Source organism: Mya arenaria, chromosome 14, assembly GCF_026914265.1.
Source record: "Mya arenaria isolate MELC-2E11 chromosome 14, ASM2691426v1".
Lineage (NCBI taxonomy): Eukaryota > Metazoa > Mollusca > Bivalvia > Myida > Myidae > Mya > Mya arenaria.
Genome location: NC_069135.1, coordinates 42,640,392 through 42,656,270, shown reverse-complemented (window position 1 = coordinate 42,656,270; position 15,879 = coordinate 42,640,392). Strand labels below are relative to the sequence as shown.

Genomic DNA, 15,879 nt, shown 5'->3' with positions numbered 1-15,879 from the left:
TCGAGTTATGCCCCTTTTTCAAATGAAAAAAACAACAGATAAGCGTTGTTGTACACTCCTTGGCGCTCTTTTTTGTTTTGTTGTATACAAGTTTCATGTAGCTTGATTCTGACGACAGCTGACAGCTTATATAATCATGCTGTTTCTGGTTAGAAAGCAGTACTTTCTTTTTGTCAATTTTGAAATGCCATGAGAAAGTTCCATTGGTAGTGTTCAAACCCACAATCCCTTGGGTGTGAGGCAAACCATATACCATTTAATCATTTTATTTTTGTTTGGAATTTTTTACTCATTCTTAGCAATTTAATTTAAAACTTCAATTTATTGATAAATCAAAATTTAGGTTATTCATGACTAAACTTAAAGGTGCTCAGGTAAGCCCCCCAAAAAGGTATACATGAGGGTTTTAGCATAAGAGTTTAAACTAGTACATGAAGTTTGGACTGAAGGTGATGAATATTTATCATGTCAAATATTAATCATATCAAACTGATTTATGAACAACTTGATTATATAGATAATAAAAATACAATGTCACTGAAAATGTTTGAACTAGATAACCAAAAAAAATGAGCTCATAATTTTAATCTAATTCTCTGGAGTTTTATCTTCAATTATTAGTGACATCTAAGGCAAAAGCAGATACTAGTCTAATTTTTTGGTTGCAGTTTTAGACCATGTTTGGCTGAGGCTGACCTTTTGGTATTGAAATACAAGAAATTAAATAAAATGGGCAGTCAGTGTTCTAACACAGACAGCTAGGGAAAATGTTCATTTCCATTTATAACTACAACAATTTAGTGTTCAAAATCATATTTTCTCAAATGTGATGGCAGCATTTTTCAAATTTCACTTACATTTTTATTGGTAAATCAGTTATCAGTCGATATCATGCAATCAGTCGGTATCATGCAATCAGTAGATAAAGAATCATTTCAAACACTGTGCGGTGCTTGATCATTTTTAATTAGATAAATGCATATTGATAAATACTGGTACTAGCCTGTACTAATATGATTTACAGTGCAATTTAGTCCTTTATATGATGGCTTTACTTATGTGGTCACTTTAAACAATAATGAGGGAGCCATTATCATTTGAGGGAAGAATAAAAGATAAAGAATGCTGTTTTATTACGGGTAGTTTATTTTAATTCATTGATATCCCAGTTTTTGTAGCAGAAATAGAATTGAGCTTGAAGGCCCCGGCCCTATAAGTTTGAATAATATGTTTAAAAAGAATACAAGCTGTAAGGTTTCTGTAGGTATGCATCAACAAGACTTTGAAAATGTTATATCCAAGAGAAATATCTGGTTAATTATATTTAAGAATAATTTTTTATTTTGAGATCATTTCCTAAAGGGAAAGTACTTGAATTGGGGAATTTATCTCCCATAACACACAGCTTTCAAGTAGGTTATTGTGTGTGGTGAAAACAGATTCCTGTCACATTATTGACTCATTTTTCGCCTCAGAGCACTCAATGACAATTACTTTGTAACTGTAACTTTTCATATTTAGAAAATTTGACTTCGGTTTAAGAACATGATTGTGGGATCAGACTTATGGAGACCTCTTTAAGAAAATGTTTAGGTATTTTACTTAAAATGCACCCCTTCAAAGAAGTCGAGTTATTATTGCTTTGCACATGTCTGTCTGTTTGTCGTTCAGTATGTCACCTGACTCTTGCTTATTACTGACATGTTTCAAAAAGGAATGAAGCAGTAATTGTCACTCTAATTAATGCTGAAAGGGTATTAGCCGGTTTTTACCCTTATCAATGGTTTAATGTGTTGAATGCCATATATCCATTTTATTAAATGCATACTAACAACCCTTTAAAGATCTTAGTGGTAGAGATAATATTTTGTCTACAGACCCAGCCTGTTTAATTACCGATTCACCTGATTTAAATGACGGCTGACTGCTGATTAACCAAAATAAATTTTAAGAAGATTTGAAAAATACTGCCATCCCATGGATAGAATAAATAACTTGAATATTAAAATGTTTTGGTTATAAAACAAAGAATTATTTTGTTCCCAAGAGGTCAATACCTGAAATCCCATATTGATAATGAACAATGGAAGTTTTCAATTGCAATTTTATTGTCAAATATATGATAAGTTCTGTCAATAATGTGATTTATATGATCAACTTTATCACCTTTAAAGCCTCACAGCTACTATTTATTGTTTGTAGTTTAAAGGCGCATTATTAACATTTTAATTTAAAAAATATTAGTAACATTTTATTTAAAAAAATCAATTTTCGATGCTTTGTGGGTAAATGAGCCTTGCTGTCTCTCTGTAACAAGTTTCACTTTATCTGGATATTAAATAGAAAAAAAATGGTTGAACCTGAATTAAGTTGATTCTAATTGACATATCGTGACTAAACTTTGTATTTAGGAAGAGTTTATGGAGACCTTTTATTGGATTGCATTTGAGGCCCCTAGGGTTAAGGTCACTGTCACTGTTATAGAAAAACGGTTGAGACTGAATCTCACAGTGAAAACTGAAGTTCACTGTCAATCGTTGAAAACCTGGTATCGTTGAATTTCTTTTTGGACGGTGCCCGCTCAGGGCAGCGTTCATAGTAGGGGCAATCGGCTGAAAAGTTACAAACCGATTTACCGGCTGTCTCGGTCGAAGAAAGAGTGCGGTTTTTCAATGCTTAAAACACCAGTAATATTCAATAGCTTACAAGAACATTAATAATTATGCAATAAATCTAATCTATAATTCTAAAGCACAAAGGATATGTTTAAAATACATTACTTAAGAATGCATGATTTATTTTATCTTGTTTGTTTATGATATTTTAACCAAACTGACAAGAGCAAAGAATCCATCTTTACAGGTACTGACTTGGTTGATGCAAATAAGATAAATTAATTTAATTGCAAAACATGTTTAACTCATTTTAATGATTAAAACAAAATGAAAGCATATGATTTAGGTAAAGATTAAAAATATTACTGATTATTTGGCACTTTTTTTCCTGGGGAATTTATCTCCACGCAAATATTAGTTTAAAAAAAAAATGTTAATATTTTTATATCTGTATCTTTTTTAATCATAAGTTTTTGTTATAATCCTTAAAGTCAAATGAGTTTAACATGATAATGCATTAAAATAAAAATTGGCGTCAACCTGCATTGTGCGCCTTTAAAATGTCCATTGGTGACTTTGTGTGGGTAAAGAACTAGTCCGTTTGTTGCAGTATTTTTATTGGACTGCCCTATTCAAAGTTAAGATTTATACAGATTATTTGACAAGATTTTATTTGATTGTTCGTTGAGATATGCTGTCCATAAATATTAATAAATTTGATTATAAAATTGTTCAGCTATACTGTTCATCTTAAGAAGGGAAACCAAACCAAAAAATGGGATGATGCTTCCATGAAGTAATTTTTCAAAATTCGTTGTTTTCTATTCTTTATTCCTCAGGCCTAAGATATTAACGTGTAAGAGACAGTTGAATTCAATAGTTTTTTTTTCTGTATCTGATGAATCAAAGTATACATAGCTTTCACTTAAGATAAAAAAAAATCCATGATCATAATTTCGGCACAAGTTGTGAGGCCCTGATTGAATGTATTCATAGATAAACTAGTTTGGAATTCATTGGCGGTAAGCTGTGCTTTATGAAAAGGTATCTGTATAAATCAGCTATGAGGGCCTCACATATTTGAATCAGTGATCTTGAATTTTTAATACAGCTAATACATCAGACTTTTGTCCGCAGTTTGAAACTTTTGCCCAAATATTGTTGTTGTTGTTGTTGTTGTCATCATCGTCATTGTTGTTTAGAACAAACCACTTAAACCAACCCCTTAAATATCAAGTTCAAAAATGTAGACATTGATTGTTATAACTGGTATTCAATTGTTGATAATGTTAATATTTTGGACCGTATTATTTTTTCAAGTGTGTACCTTCATTTTACTTCCATAACACCCCGATATGTTTTTCGTTATTATATTCAAATTATGAAATCCTGTTACTCCATTTTGATAAATTTGAACAATTGTAGCATTTGAAGTCTCATAATTAAAATTCTCAATATTGAATTGTGTACTTAATAAATGTATTTATTTGTAAGCTAGTGTTACTTAATGTGCATGTTAGTGAAAAACGAAAAATCCCCGCATCCAATTATAAAAGTTTATTGATCATGGATTTACAAACAATGATGTCATACATTTTTGTTTTGAACAGTATACCAGCCAGGAGAGAAAACAGTAGCCACTTTTATATGAAATACACTGGATTTTAATCGTTGTTATGAACATAAGCCTCTTATACATTAAATATTTTAAAGTATACTTCAAAGAGAATGGTGCAAATTAATGGGATTATGTTTAATGAATAAAAGTTTACCTTGGTCATATACAACTCCAATTTGTAAGATTGATTCAGACTGGCGAAGGTTTTTCTTATTATAATGGCTGACAATAAATTAATGATTTAAAATGGTATATTTAGTTCAATTGGAAGAGAAATATTTCGTGTAACAAATTCAATGTCCAAGGTCTATGATTGCGGAAGTGACTAAAATTTTTGTTTGCTGAAAAATAAATGTTTGAATTTCGGCTCAATTTCAATTTTAACGTGCTGGAAACAATATTAAATTTGATCAAGTGTTTTTTGATTTGACGGTGTATTATTTTGGATACAGTGCCTACATTCATTAAACAAAGATGTGAGATTAGGGGCAGAAAAAAAGAAATCAACAATATGTAAATGCTAAATTTATTTAAGGAACCTACAAACTCCAATATTCCATTCATGGATTTGATGGAATTATGAAATCATAAAATCGCTGAGATAAACCGTTGTATTGAATCAATATTGATATCTTTGTTATTAATAGTATACAAAGTGGCGTGGGGTTTGATGGATTTCACAGGGTTACAAATGATAAATGATTACAATATTAATAATTTAATATCCCGGTTGGCACGACCTTAAGACAAAGTGCATGTATCCAATTATTGCTTGTATAAAGAACTATCAGAGATTTGATTTGTTCCATATCAAAATTTAACGACACTAGACTGATTGATTTTTGATAGGTTCATTGGGGAATTTTAAATTTGAATTGTTTTGAAAATATTTAAAGATGATGTTACCAATTTATGCAATATGTCAATTAATTTATCCAGTGTTAATACCTTAAATTTGAATTAATGTCTTTAAGTAGAAAAAGTGTTCAATGTTTGAAGCTTATAAAAGCACACTCAAAATTAAGTAACAAAAAATTGTTTTGGAAAATGACAAATATCATTGTCTGTGTGAGGGAAATTTAAATGGGCACATTTAGAACTTTAAATACATATTTCAATGAATTAAATAGAGTCCAAAACTGTCGCATTGTGTCAGTTGTTTGTGACTGAAAGAGATACAGGGAGTTGTTTTCTTAGCGCCTACCTTTTTCTGTGAGCGGAATTAAATGGAATTGAATCAAAGATGACACTGTTTTCTATAGAGTCGGAAAGATTATGGCTGGAGATGCATTGTGATAAGTCTGTCACAGATTAATGGAAATATAAACACTTCTATTGATTCAACTGCTGGCTTTAGTTGATAAATTGTATCAAAATTTCATGAGTGAATTTGCTGATTTTAGTTCTGTGGAATCATTATTTTATGTGGACAACAAAGAATGAAGCTAATTTTATGTAGCATTATGTAACCTCTATGTGAATTAATAACGAAATTTGTGAAAACAATTATGTATACTGCAATATATACAGTGTTAACTGGAATACCTTCTGAAAAGCTGAAAATTAAAGGTACTGTATTGCGTGTCATTTTGCCTTTAAATTTTAATTTAAGTGTAATTAACATTTTTTGTGAAGATTGCATAGCATTGCATTAAATTAATTCAAAAGCTTTATAATTAAGTCACTGGTTGTATTACAATTTACAATGAAAATAGGTAAATATTATCTGGTAATCATATTGCAAAATGAGAAAATTATAGCACTATTTTCAATAGATAATAATTATAACCTTTATATAAGTAAACCTTAAGTGGTAAACGAGGATCGCATATTAACTAACAAAAGTTCAGCGTATTTAATCATCAAAGGGCTGTAACTCTGTGAAAATAAATTCATTTTAAAAATGTTGGATTTAAATCTTACAACACTTAATTAAAGGCCATGTAAACTGAAGCTTAGTATTCAGGTGGTTTCAATAAAGATATTTACCCGGTAGTACAGAACCAAAAATAAATACATGACTATTCATAGAGCTCACTCTCTGATATTTTTAGGAATATCGATGTTAAGTTCCAACCAGAATTGTGCTAATGAGCATAAATAATCATTTATGACATTAGCGTTACAATTCCAGAAGGGACCAAGCCTCATTAAACTGGAGAAGTTTTCATACCTCTTACCTGAGCATTTAAACCCCACAAATTATGATATTTAGTGCTATTTAACCTTAAGATTCAATTGAAAGATGAAATCAGTGCAGTGCTGATATTATCCTTTTGCACTATAAGGGTTATGCTATGAGTAAATAATAAAGAAACATGCATAGACATGCCATATCCCCCGGCAGGGGATAAAATTCCCGAGAATTTTGATCCCTCCCCAGTTCGCTGGTGGGGGATAAAAAATAAAAATTGTTAAAGACATTTACAACAGGCAATAATGACAAAGTATAACCACTGTGAGTGAAACTAAATGTAAACAATCAACTCCAGAAGGGAGGAAATGACTTCATAAATTACAAAGTATATTTTTAAATTGTTTTATTTAGAGAAGTATGTAGCAATTACCTTAGTAATGCACCTAACAATGTTATGCCTCATACCCATGATGGGCGGGAATTGGGCCATACCCAGGGGATTTAGACAGGCGGTAAATTTTGTTGTCATAGAATCCCACACTTGGAGCAGGGAACTTGGTAAAAATACCTGGGGTTGAAAATTCTTTGGAAAACATTCAGGTTTAATTTCTGGGTGGCGGTCTTATCGGCTTGTCAAAGCCTGGCCTGTCAGGAATCACTCACTTCCTAAAGTCTCCTTTAAACCTGCTGTCCCCTGGTTGGCAAAACATTGAAAGGAACATAATTCAAATGACAATCGTTAAAGTAATCAAAGATTGAGTGCACTTTCAGAAAGTTTTTAGTGACTACCAACTTTATGATGTAGTGTAAAATTGGATTTCATTTCAAAGTATTAGGTCTATTTTCAGGTGGCTTACATACATGGCCCTTACCAAAATCTCATGTGAAATACTGATATTTCCATTATATATTCTGTTTTGTATATTCAGGAGGTGACCACATTGAGACGAGAGCAGTTAGATCGTATCTCAACAACTTAGAGGTCTCATTGAAGACTGCCAAGAACGATGTCCGATCCTCAGAACGGCCTTATAGTTCCCTCACATGGAGAAGTCATGACCTCGCAAATATCGAAAGAAAATCTCATCTGCAGTCTGCGAAATCCAGTAGCTTTGGCCAGCTTTCCCGCCCAGGAAGTACATTGTCTAAAGCTGGCAGTCACATGTCAAGGTCGTACAGTCAGAACATGTCACGGCCAGTTAGCGGCCATTTTGATGTCACCGGGGCTCCTATGAGTCAGAGAACTAGCTTAGCTTCATTTTTGCCAGCTTCTGAGAGAATTATGCTGGAAACAAGCAAACCAAGACTTCTCCATCGAGAAAGTGTAGACAGGAAGTTGAAACAGAAACTGGAAGTGATGTCACCACAATATTCTCCTCATGAAGAGCAGATAAGTGATTCTGAGAACAAGAAGCATATTCATGTTGACATGGAAGCAGTGAGTGAAAGAAATGGCCATGCTGTAGATTCTGGCACACTTCTTGACAGTTATGGAAATGAGGGTGAGAAAACTAGTGTGAAATTCCGATCATCCCCTCTGTCACCCCACTCTCAAGAAAACAGACTCGGTGCTGAAACTCCCCCACAGAGACTATTCAGACGATTTGGGAGCCCACAGAATGCCTCTGGAGATGCTATGGTTGTGAGAAGTGGGGAGGTTGCACTACGAACATCAGAGAACAGTTTCATACCAAGGAGGGAAACCTCCCACAAGCATAAGAGACCTGTTGGAAGTGCTAGAAGTGTTGGTAGTTCATTGTATACAAGTTATTCTGGAACCTCCATCACTAGCCACAAATCAAACTGTGATATACCCCGGGGGCCATTTAGCATACATTTGAGTAATTCACGGACCACAACCATGGGTCCTCATAGCTCTGTGACAAGTTTACTCGGTGACACTGGACCAAGAGATATTTCAAAAGGAATTCATCACAAGTCTGCTTGGTATCATGTTCCAGGACGTTATACTACACCAGACTTGAAACATGCTCCAAAACGTTCGCAAAAACGTTCAGAAGCTAAAGATCTTGAGAAGACAATTGCACCCACTGCCCCTAATCCTTATACAACCTTTATGAAGAGTGACTATAGAAAGAACAATCCCAATATGCTCTACAAAGGTTACCCGGAATGGAACGGACACACCTGTACAAAGGGAAAAACTAATACACCTTATCCAAGGCATGACAAGAAGCAGTACACAATCTGCGAGCAGTGTCGACACGATGCAGAAGAAATCTTGGCTGAAAGAGAAGAAGAACTTATGAGAATGGTGGAATGTGGAACTGAAGTAGAGATGGGCCTGGCCCCAACAGTAAATGGGTTAACAGCCCCTGATAGGCCCCGCCAGATGGGATACGTGCTGGAAGAGCCCATTATTCCGGAAGACTATGGACATCCACCAACTGTTACATTTAAGGACACTGTTGTCTTCAATTGAAACATTTAAAAATTATTGTTTAACTATACTAAAACTGCTGTGATATTTATGAAGGGTTTCTGGAACGGTTATATAAGCTTAAAAATAGCCTATTGTTCTAGATGTCAATGATTATTCACTATCTAATTCACCAACTTTACATTTAAGGATACTTAAAATTATTGTAATTGTATTATTTACAATTTGCTGTGATATGAAAGTTTTTTGGCTCGTTTTGAGCTATATAGTGCAGAATGATAGCCGACAAATCTATGATATATATAGAAGTTTTGGTACATTTACCTTCTTTTTGTTGTTGATGGAAACGAGATCTTTATAAGTCATAAGAACTTCACATTATTATTTTTCACAGTAAGTTAGATACATGCACAAATATATATATACTGCAGGGAGTTTATCACATTCATTATTAAGATATTATGATCATGAAATAAAAAAATATATCGTAGTAAATTTCTAATTTTATTTACACGATTTAAATATGCATTGGAAATGTTTACCAAAATTAAAATTAACAACCTCAACACATGACAAATGAAAATCAGTTTTATTATCAATCAATTTGTAGAAGAAATTATTGGAATTTTACTTTAAGCTGTTGCCTTGGGTGATCTTATGTAGAATGCCCATCATGAAAACCATTTAGATCTGAGATCATCCAATTCTGAGAATTCATACAGGAAGAAGATTAATCTCTTTCACTCATTACATCTTAGGCTAACAATTGCATCCATATGCTAACAATACAAGAGAAATTTCATCTAAATCAAGTTAAATATATACATTCTAAACCAGTTGGCTCGATATCGCTTACCTCATTGAATTGAACTAGTTGTAAAGGACCGATTTATTTTTACTCTATGTATGCATTCCTACTTGGCTTACTATTCGCGACGCTCAAAGTATTTTGGCCGGTCCCTCGGATATCGAGCCAATGGGTTTTTGACTGTATTCGTTTATATAATTATGATAATCACATTTATAATTAAGTAAATCACTAGTTGTGCGTTTAGATAGAATTTGGTTCATTTGTCAACTGTGTTCCTGTCTCGATAGATTGTGTCAGATCTGATGTATTTTGTTCAAACATTGTGTTGTTATTTATTTATTTGTTTACATTTGCAAATGATGGTAACTTAATGATTTGTTGTATTTTCATGAGGCTAGAGAAAGAATATCTTTTAGATTCCCTTCCATTTTTTGTTTTTAGAAATTGGCATGTTAAGAAATTTTGTTTTCTTATATTTTTTTAATATAAGCTTTGTAAAACATTTAAAAAAATGAAACATTTTCCAAAATTTTAAACATATTCTTATTAAAGCTAGCTAAAGAAATTTAGGCGGGCTTTTGGAAAAGGGTATGCTGGGACTAAAATCTAAATATTGGTTCTCACTTGCCTGAGTTAATATTAAATATGTGTGACCTATTGAATAAGAATTCTAAGGAGTGAAATGAGAAAACAGTGAATGATGTGAAAATCATTCCTATACTTGAACCACAACAAATTTAATTCAAGCTTTATTTCAACTTATATATAACGATAAAAAATATTATCATCTGTATGCATTTACCAAAATAAATGGTTAACAGTAAATGTGATGCAGGTAGGATAACCATTTCTTATAGTTAATTCATATTAATAACTGTTTAAGTGTTTGAAATTATATTTTGTCTACTGACCCAGCCTCTTTTTAAATTTACTGATTCACCTTATTAAAATCATGCCATGACTGATGAATTATCAAAATTAAAGACTGTCAGCCTTTAACAATACTGCCTTCCCATTAAACAAAATTTAACTTTGAACACTGAAGACAGTTATAGAGTCCATTTTCACAATTATAGATACATGAAGTCTTGTACTCCATAATCATGTATTTATTTAGTGCACTCATTGAAATGGCATGATCCCTTGTAATCTACTTATGCTGAACAGACTGTGGTCAAATATAAAGCTTATGAAGTCTCCGAAGTCATGTGCATGTAGTCAGTATTTCATTCCTCATAATAGTTAAGAAGCCAAGAATAAGTCAGACATGCTTGAAATTTACTTGATCTGTATGTAACTCATAATCATAATCTCAAGAGCTTATCTTAATCAGTATCATAAGTTTTACATTTGTTTTAACATGTGCTAATAGTTGCTTAAAGTAAATGGATTTTATATTTCCATAAAAAAACTTATTGTTATGTTATTGACACCTTAACATTTTTTTATCAAAAGTTTTTAAGCTATATAAGTGGATTATGTGTTTGTTAAAGATAATATGTATATATTATGAGGTTAATTTAAGCTGCAGCTTTATTAGCCAAACATCTATGTTATTTCTTTGGGTTTTATGTAAGTTATGTATCTCAGATTTTTTTCAGCTTTAGAAACTAAAAAATGTGTGTATATTTTTTTCAAATATGAAACAACTCAAAATATCTGAAGTTCAAATTGTGTTGCAAAATAAGTCTTTCTGACGCATTTAGATAAAGTGTAAGTTTGAAATAAAAATCATTATTAATTGATATTGTCTTTATTGATAATTTGAAACATAAACTAAATTGGACTAGACAAGGCAAAAAAAATGAGCACTATTGATTTTAAGGTTAAAGATCAAGGTCACAAGAATCTAAAAATCTGTTTCCAACCCAAAACTGAAGAACACAAAAACTGCCAAACCTTTAACGCTATTGCTTATTTGTACAAACTAGCATAACACCTCCTGACTATGTGATATTCTTTTTCTGTTACTCAGCATTAGAAGTGCACTGTATACATTAGAGATATTTTAGAATATTATATATCTTATCTTGTGATTGTTATTGGATATTCCTCAGTTATACTGTATTCTTAGCAATAAAATTAATGTATGCATCTTTTTGTGTGTTGCCTTCTGTTTTCCTTTATCTTTTCATTTCCAGAAAAGTATTTGTATTTGGACAAATTTGGATGATGCAAAAAGGCTTTGGTCAGATGCCGGTGTAAACGAAACTGCAGATCAGAAAAGCTTTTGTCATACTGTTTTATTTGATCCAGCTAATAGTCAAAACTGTTGATCCGAAAAACTGTCATCATGCTACAATTCACACTGGTGACTGGTGTTATTCAAAAAGCAATGACAAAAGCCTTTAATCTTGCTGTTGTATTAAATCGAATCATTGAACAAAACTGATGACGCAGAAAAGCCTTTAATCATGCTGTTGAATTTAGACAAATCATTGGTGGTGTTGTATTTGTAGGAGAATCATTGAACAAAACAGAACAGAAGGAAAGTTTATTTTGACCTAGACTACGTAGCCTCTCTTCATACAAACTATCACATAAAAATATTATTTGGTCGGTCATGTCGGTTGTTGGTTAACAAAATTACTAGCACAAAATAGTTCGGTTATGATGTTGAATTGGTTCAAAAGTTGTACAAAGCGGTTAACGTAGAAAATTGGTTGCATGTTTTACGCCTTTAAGAATAGATTCACCAACAATTAGAGTGTCATGAGCGGGCGTTCTAATTGAAGGCGACACATTTTGCAGATGCGCAGTTGTTGTCTTCTGGGTAGAGTACTGTGTTTTGACAACCTAAACTGCAAGACTGACTTTTCGATTTCGTAGTGGAACATATCTCCGTTTTGAATGGTTCTCTATTAGAATATTATTTTCTTTTTCATAAAACTATCATCATCATTTGTACGCTGCAACGCAAAGTTGCACATACCATTCAGCACTTGAAACGAGTTATTGCTTAGTTTCCTCTCAAGTACGTTCAGCATATTTGGTAGAACCTTATAGATAAAATGTAATCTTCTACCCTGTTGTATCATAAACACTACTCAAACACTACAACAGACAATGAGTTAAATTGCATTACTTCCCTTTAATCATAAACACTAGCATGTCACACCCAACCCAAGGAATACAACATGCCATGGTGTCAAAAGTGGTTGAAATCTAGAGTTGACACATGGATATTATAGATATTATTATTCAATAGTGCCATGTAATTAGATTTTATATTGAATTTAATTGACATTGTACTCAGATAAAAAAAATGCAAATCCAAGGACAACACCCGCGCGAACTGCGATGGCAGAGATCTAGCACAATTAAAAAGTTTCCAGGCAGACTTTATTTTCAATGGACCACTCCAAGACCAGATGGAACAGATCGGGTGTAACTATCCACTGCTTTGGACTGGGGACAAAGATCGTCAAGAAATCTGCTCAAGAAAGACAGTTTATTCCGTGGGATGCGGAACATGAAAATGCCTTGCGAAAGATTAAGACTGTTATCACACAACAGCCTGGTGAAGTACTAGCATATTTTGATCCGAATGTAGACGTAACACGCAAGCCAACATGGTATTGGCTGTGTTCTGTTAGAAAATGACGAGCCTGTAAGTTTCGCCTCGAAATCACTGAATAATGCAGAGAGATCTTATGCACAAAAGAACTTTACGCTGTCTTTTTTGGACTGAAAAAGTTTCATCAAATGACCTATATGGACGACGCGTGATATTTTAGAGTGACCACAAGCCACATGTCAGATTTTCACGTAAATGCATGCACGAAGACCTCCTCGTCTACAAAGAATTCTACTACAGTTATAAAGCTATGATTATTGAGAAATTGTCTAAGTATCTGGAAAATCTATTCCAATAGCCGACACGCTTAGCCACAACTACTTGTTTGACAAATACCCAGAATTATGCGAAAGGTTAGATGAACATGTAATGCACCAGTCAGTTGTAACCACTGCCCCCCCCCCCTCCCCAGGTCCGGGGGTATACCGGGGATAGCCGGGGAAATGGGCCGTGTTTTTACCTTTCAGGTGGCCCCACAGTGCCGGGTGAATGCGGTGGTTTTGTCTTCGCGCAAAATATTGCGGGGAATGGGCCTTACCTAGACTCCATGGGGTGCGGGGGCATTTGGCGGGGATTTGACCATCAGTTCGTCTCCGCAGGGCGGAGATTTTATCCGGGGTTGGCTGGACCGAAAGTCAAAGTCCCCGCTATTCCCCGGACCTGGGGGGCGTGGTTACAATTGACTGGTGCATAAATACAGTCATGGCTAGTATTCCGATAAGTGATAAAAATGAACATGATCAAATCAGAAACAGAAATGCAAACCCTGAGAAGCACAACTCTATTTGATTGGCCTGAAAAGCGTGTTGAATGTCCAACACACATACTTTCTTACTGGAATACCGGGGATGAAATTACGGTCAATAATGACGTGCTGCTCGAAAGCAACAAAGTCATTATACACATCAAACATGTAGACACACGATGTTATTTAAGATTCATGAGTTACATTTGGATGTAGAAAAATGCACTCAAAGAGCCCTTGAAATAATGTTTTGGCCTAAAATGGTAAAAGGCATTAAGAACAATGTTCTCAGTTGCCCAATATGTCTTGAGAATAGAAATGCTAACGCAAAAGAGCATGTACATGTATACTTTCAAACTCTGTTTCAGATCGACCTTTGGGGGAAGTCCTTGCCACTGACATTTTTCACTGGAATGACGAAGACTACATTGTTGTAGTAGACTTATATTCAAGATTCTTTGAAGTTGGACGACTACCGAATCTTAGGTCAAATACTATCATACACAAGATGAAAGGATTCTTTGTAACACATGGTATCCCTTGTAAACTCATATCTGATAATGCCGGATCATACGCTAGTGAAGAGTTAGAACAACTTGCAAAAATGTGTGATTTTGAGCACACAACATCTTCACCATGGTACTCACAAGCAATGCCGTAGCTGAACGATTCATTCAGAATATCAATCGCATGGTCACAAAAGCCAAAATGGAGGAAAAAGATCAATACATAGCCATATTTGAGGGCTACAACTCACCAATCTATTGTTGTAGTAGCCCTCCCGAACTATTTATGTCTCGCCAACTATGGTCAATATAACCACTGACATCAGATCACATACAGCCCAAAAATCAAAGCAAAAATACAGAACACTCAGAATATGTTAAACTCGTAAATATGATAGGTATACAAAATCTATTAAAATACCATCCAAAGTGAAGCTATATACCATAGACAAGGCAAGAAATGGGTACCAGCTATTGTAAGGAAAATAGTTGATGGTAGGTCGTAATTTGTTGGGACTGCCGAAAGAGGTTCGCATCGAAGAAATTGAGGACGCTTGCTTAAGTCTAATGGTTTATACGTCCGTGGACATACTGTTAGAAAAGCCAGGTACATCAATAAAAGTTCTTGGCATACCGGGAGGGAAATTTAGGGTCCCAACGGGGCACATTTTTGTACAACAGTACTGTACGTGTTGTAAAGTGTGATTTAGTTTTAACGACAAAAAATGATCGGTGTGTGCAATGCCACAGAGTAAGAGAAGTGCTGAGGAATAGGGAATATCGACGGAAAGAAGCTGAATCTTCAATAAGGATATCATTCACACATTCTAACTATAAACACTCAAATATGGACAAAACACAGTTGATCCTGAAAATTAATGATCAAAAGAATGAAATAAACTCCATCCAGCCAGAAGAAGTTATGAAGACAGCTAACAACAAAAATCCAGGTCGAGGGACATGCCTGAAGTGATGTTGAGTCATGTCAACTTGGTGATCTGATGGCAACATGCAATACAAAAGTAAAATCAGCATACTTAGATGAAAATTCATCTCGGAGGTTATCCTGGGAACAACAGTTGAAGGAATCAATGGTTTATAGGTCTATGGTCTAAAATGGCATTTGATCGTTTGCAGTTTTAATTTAAGATCATTATGCATGAAATTAAATATCTGTTCAAACAAATGTATTTCTCTTCGTTTTTTTCCAAAAAAATTAAACAGTCGTGTAGGTATCGTTTCCATGGCTCTTTTATTCGTTTCGAAACTGATTCTTTCGTGTCCTGTTCAATTTAATGATATAATTTTTACGGAGTTACGGGTGACCAGAGTGGCGTATATAGAAGCGACTTAGTACAGAAGTCCGTTCTTTTGTTGAAGTACTGTGTGTTTTAAATGAAAAGTTATTGTTTTCTAGAATTGTGTAGAATTGTTCTCAATCCTTTATAATGAAGGCTTTATTTGTCCAA

General features: G+C 33.9%; 1 protein-coding gene across 3 annotated transcripts in view; it reads left to right on the top strand.

Annotated features, from left to right (window-relative positions):
* The window catches only part of LOC128217035 (TPR repeat-containing protein DDB_G0287407-like), a 68,221-nt gene extending 56,545 nt beyond the window's left edge, over window positions 1–11,676 (top strand). For all 3 annotated transcript variants that reach the window (XM_052923850.1, XM_052923851.1, XM_052923848.1), the window contains exon 19: window positions 7,300–11,676. In XM_052923850.1, coding sequence (XP_052779810.1) covers window positions 7,300–8,813 — 1,514 coding nt within the window. In that variant the 3' untranslated portion in view covers window positions 8,814–11,676. The remainder of the gene's footprint in view (window positions 1–7,299) is intronic.
* The last annotated feature ends 4,203 nt before the right edge of the window (window positions 11,677–15,879 follow it).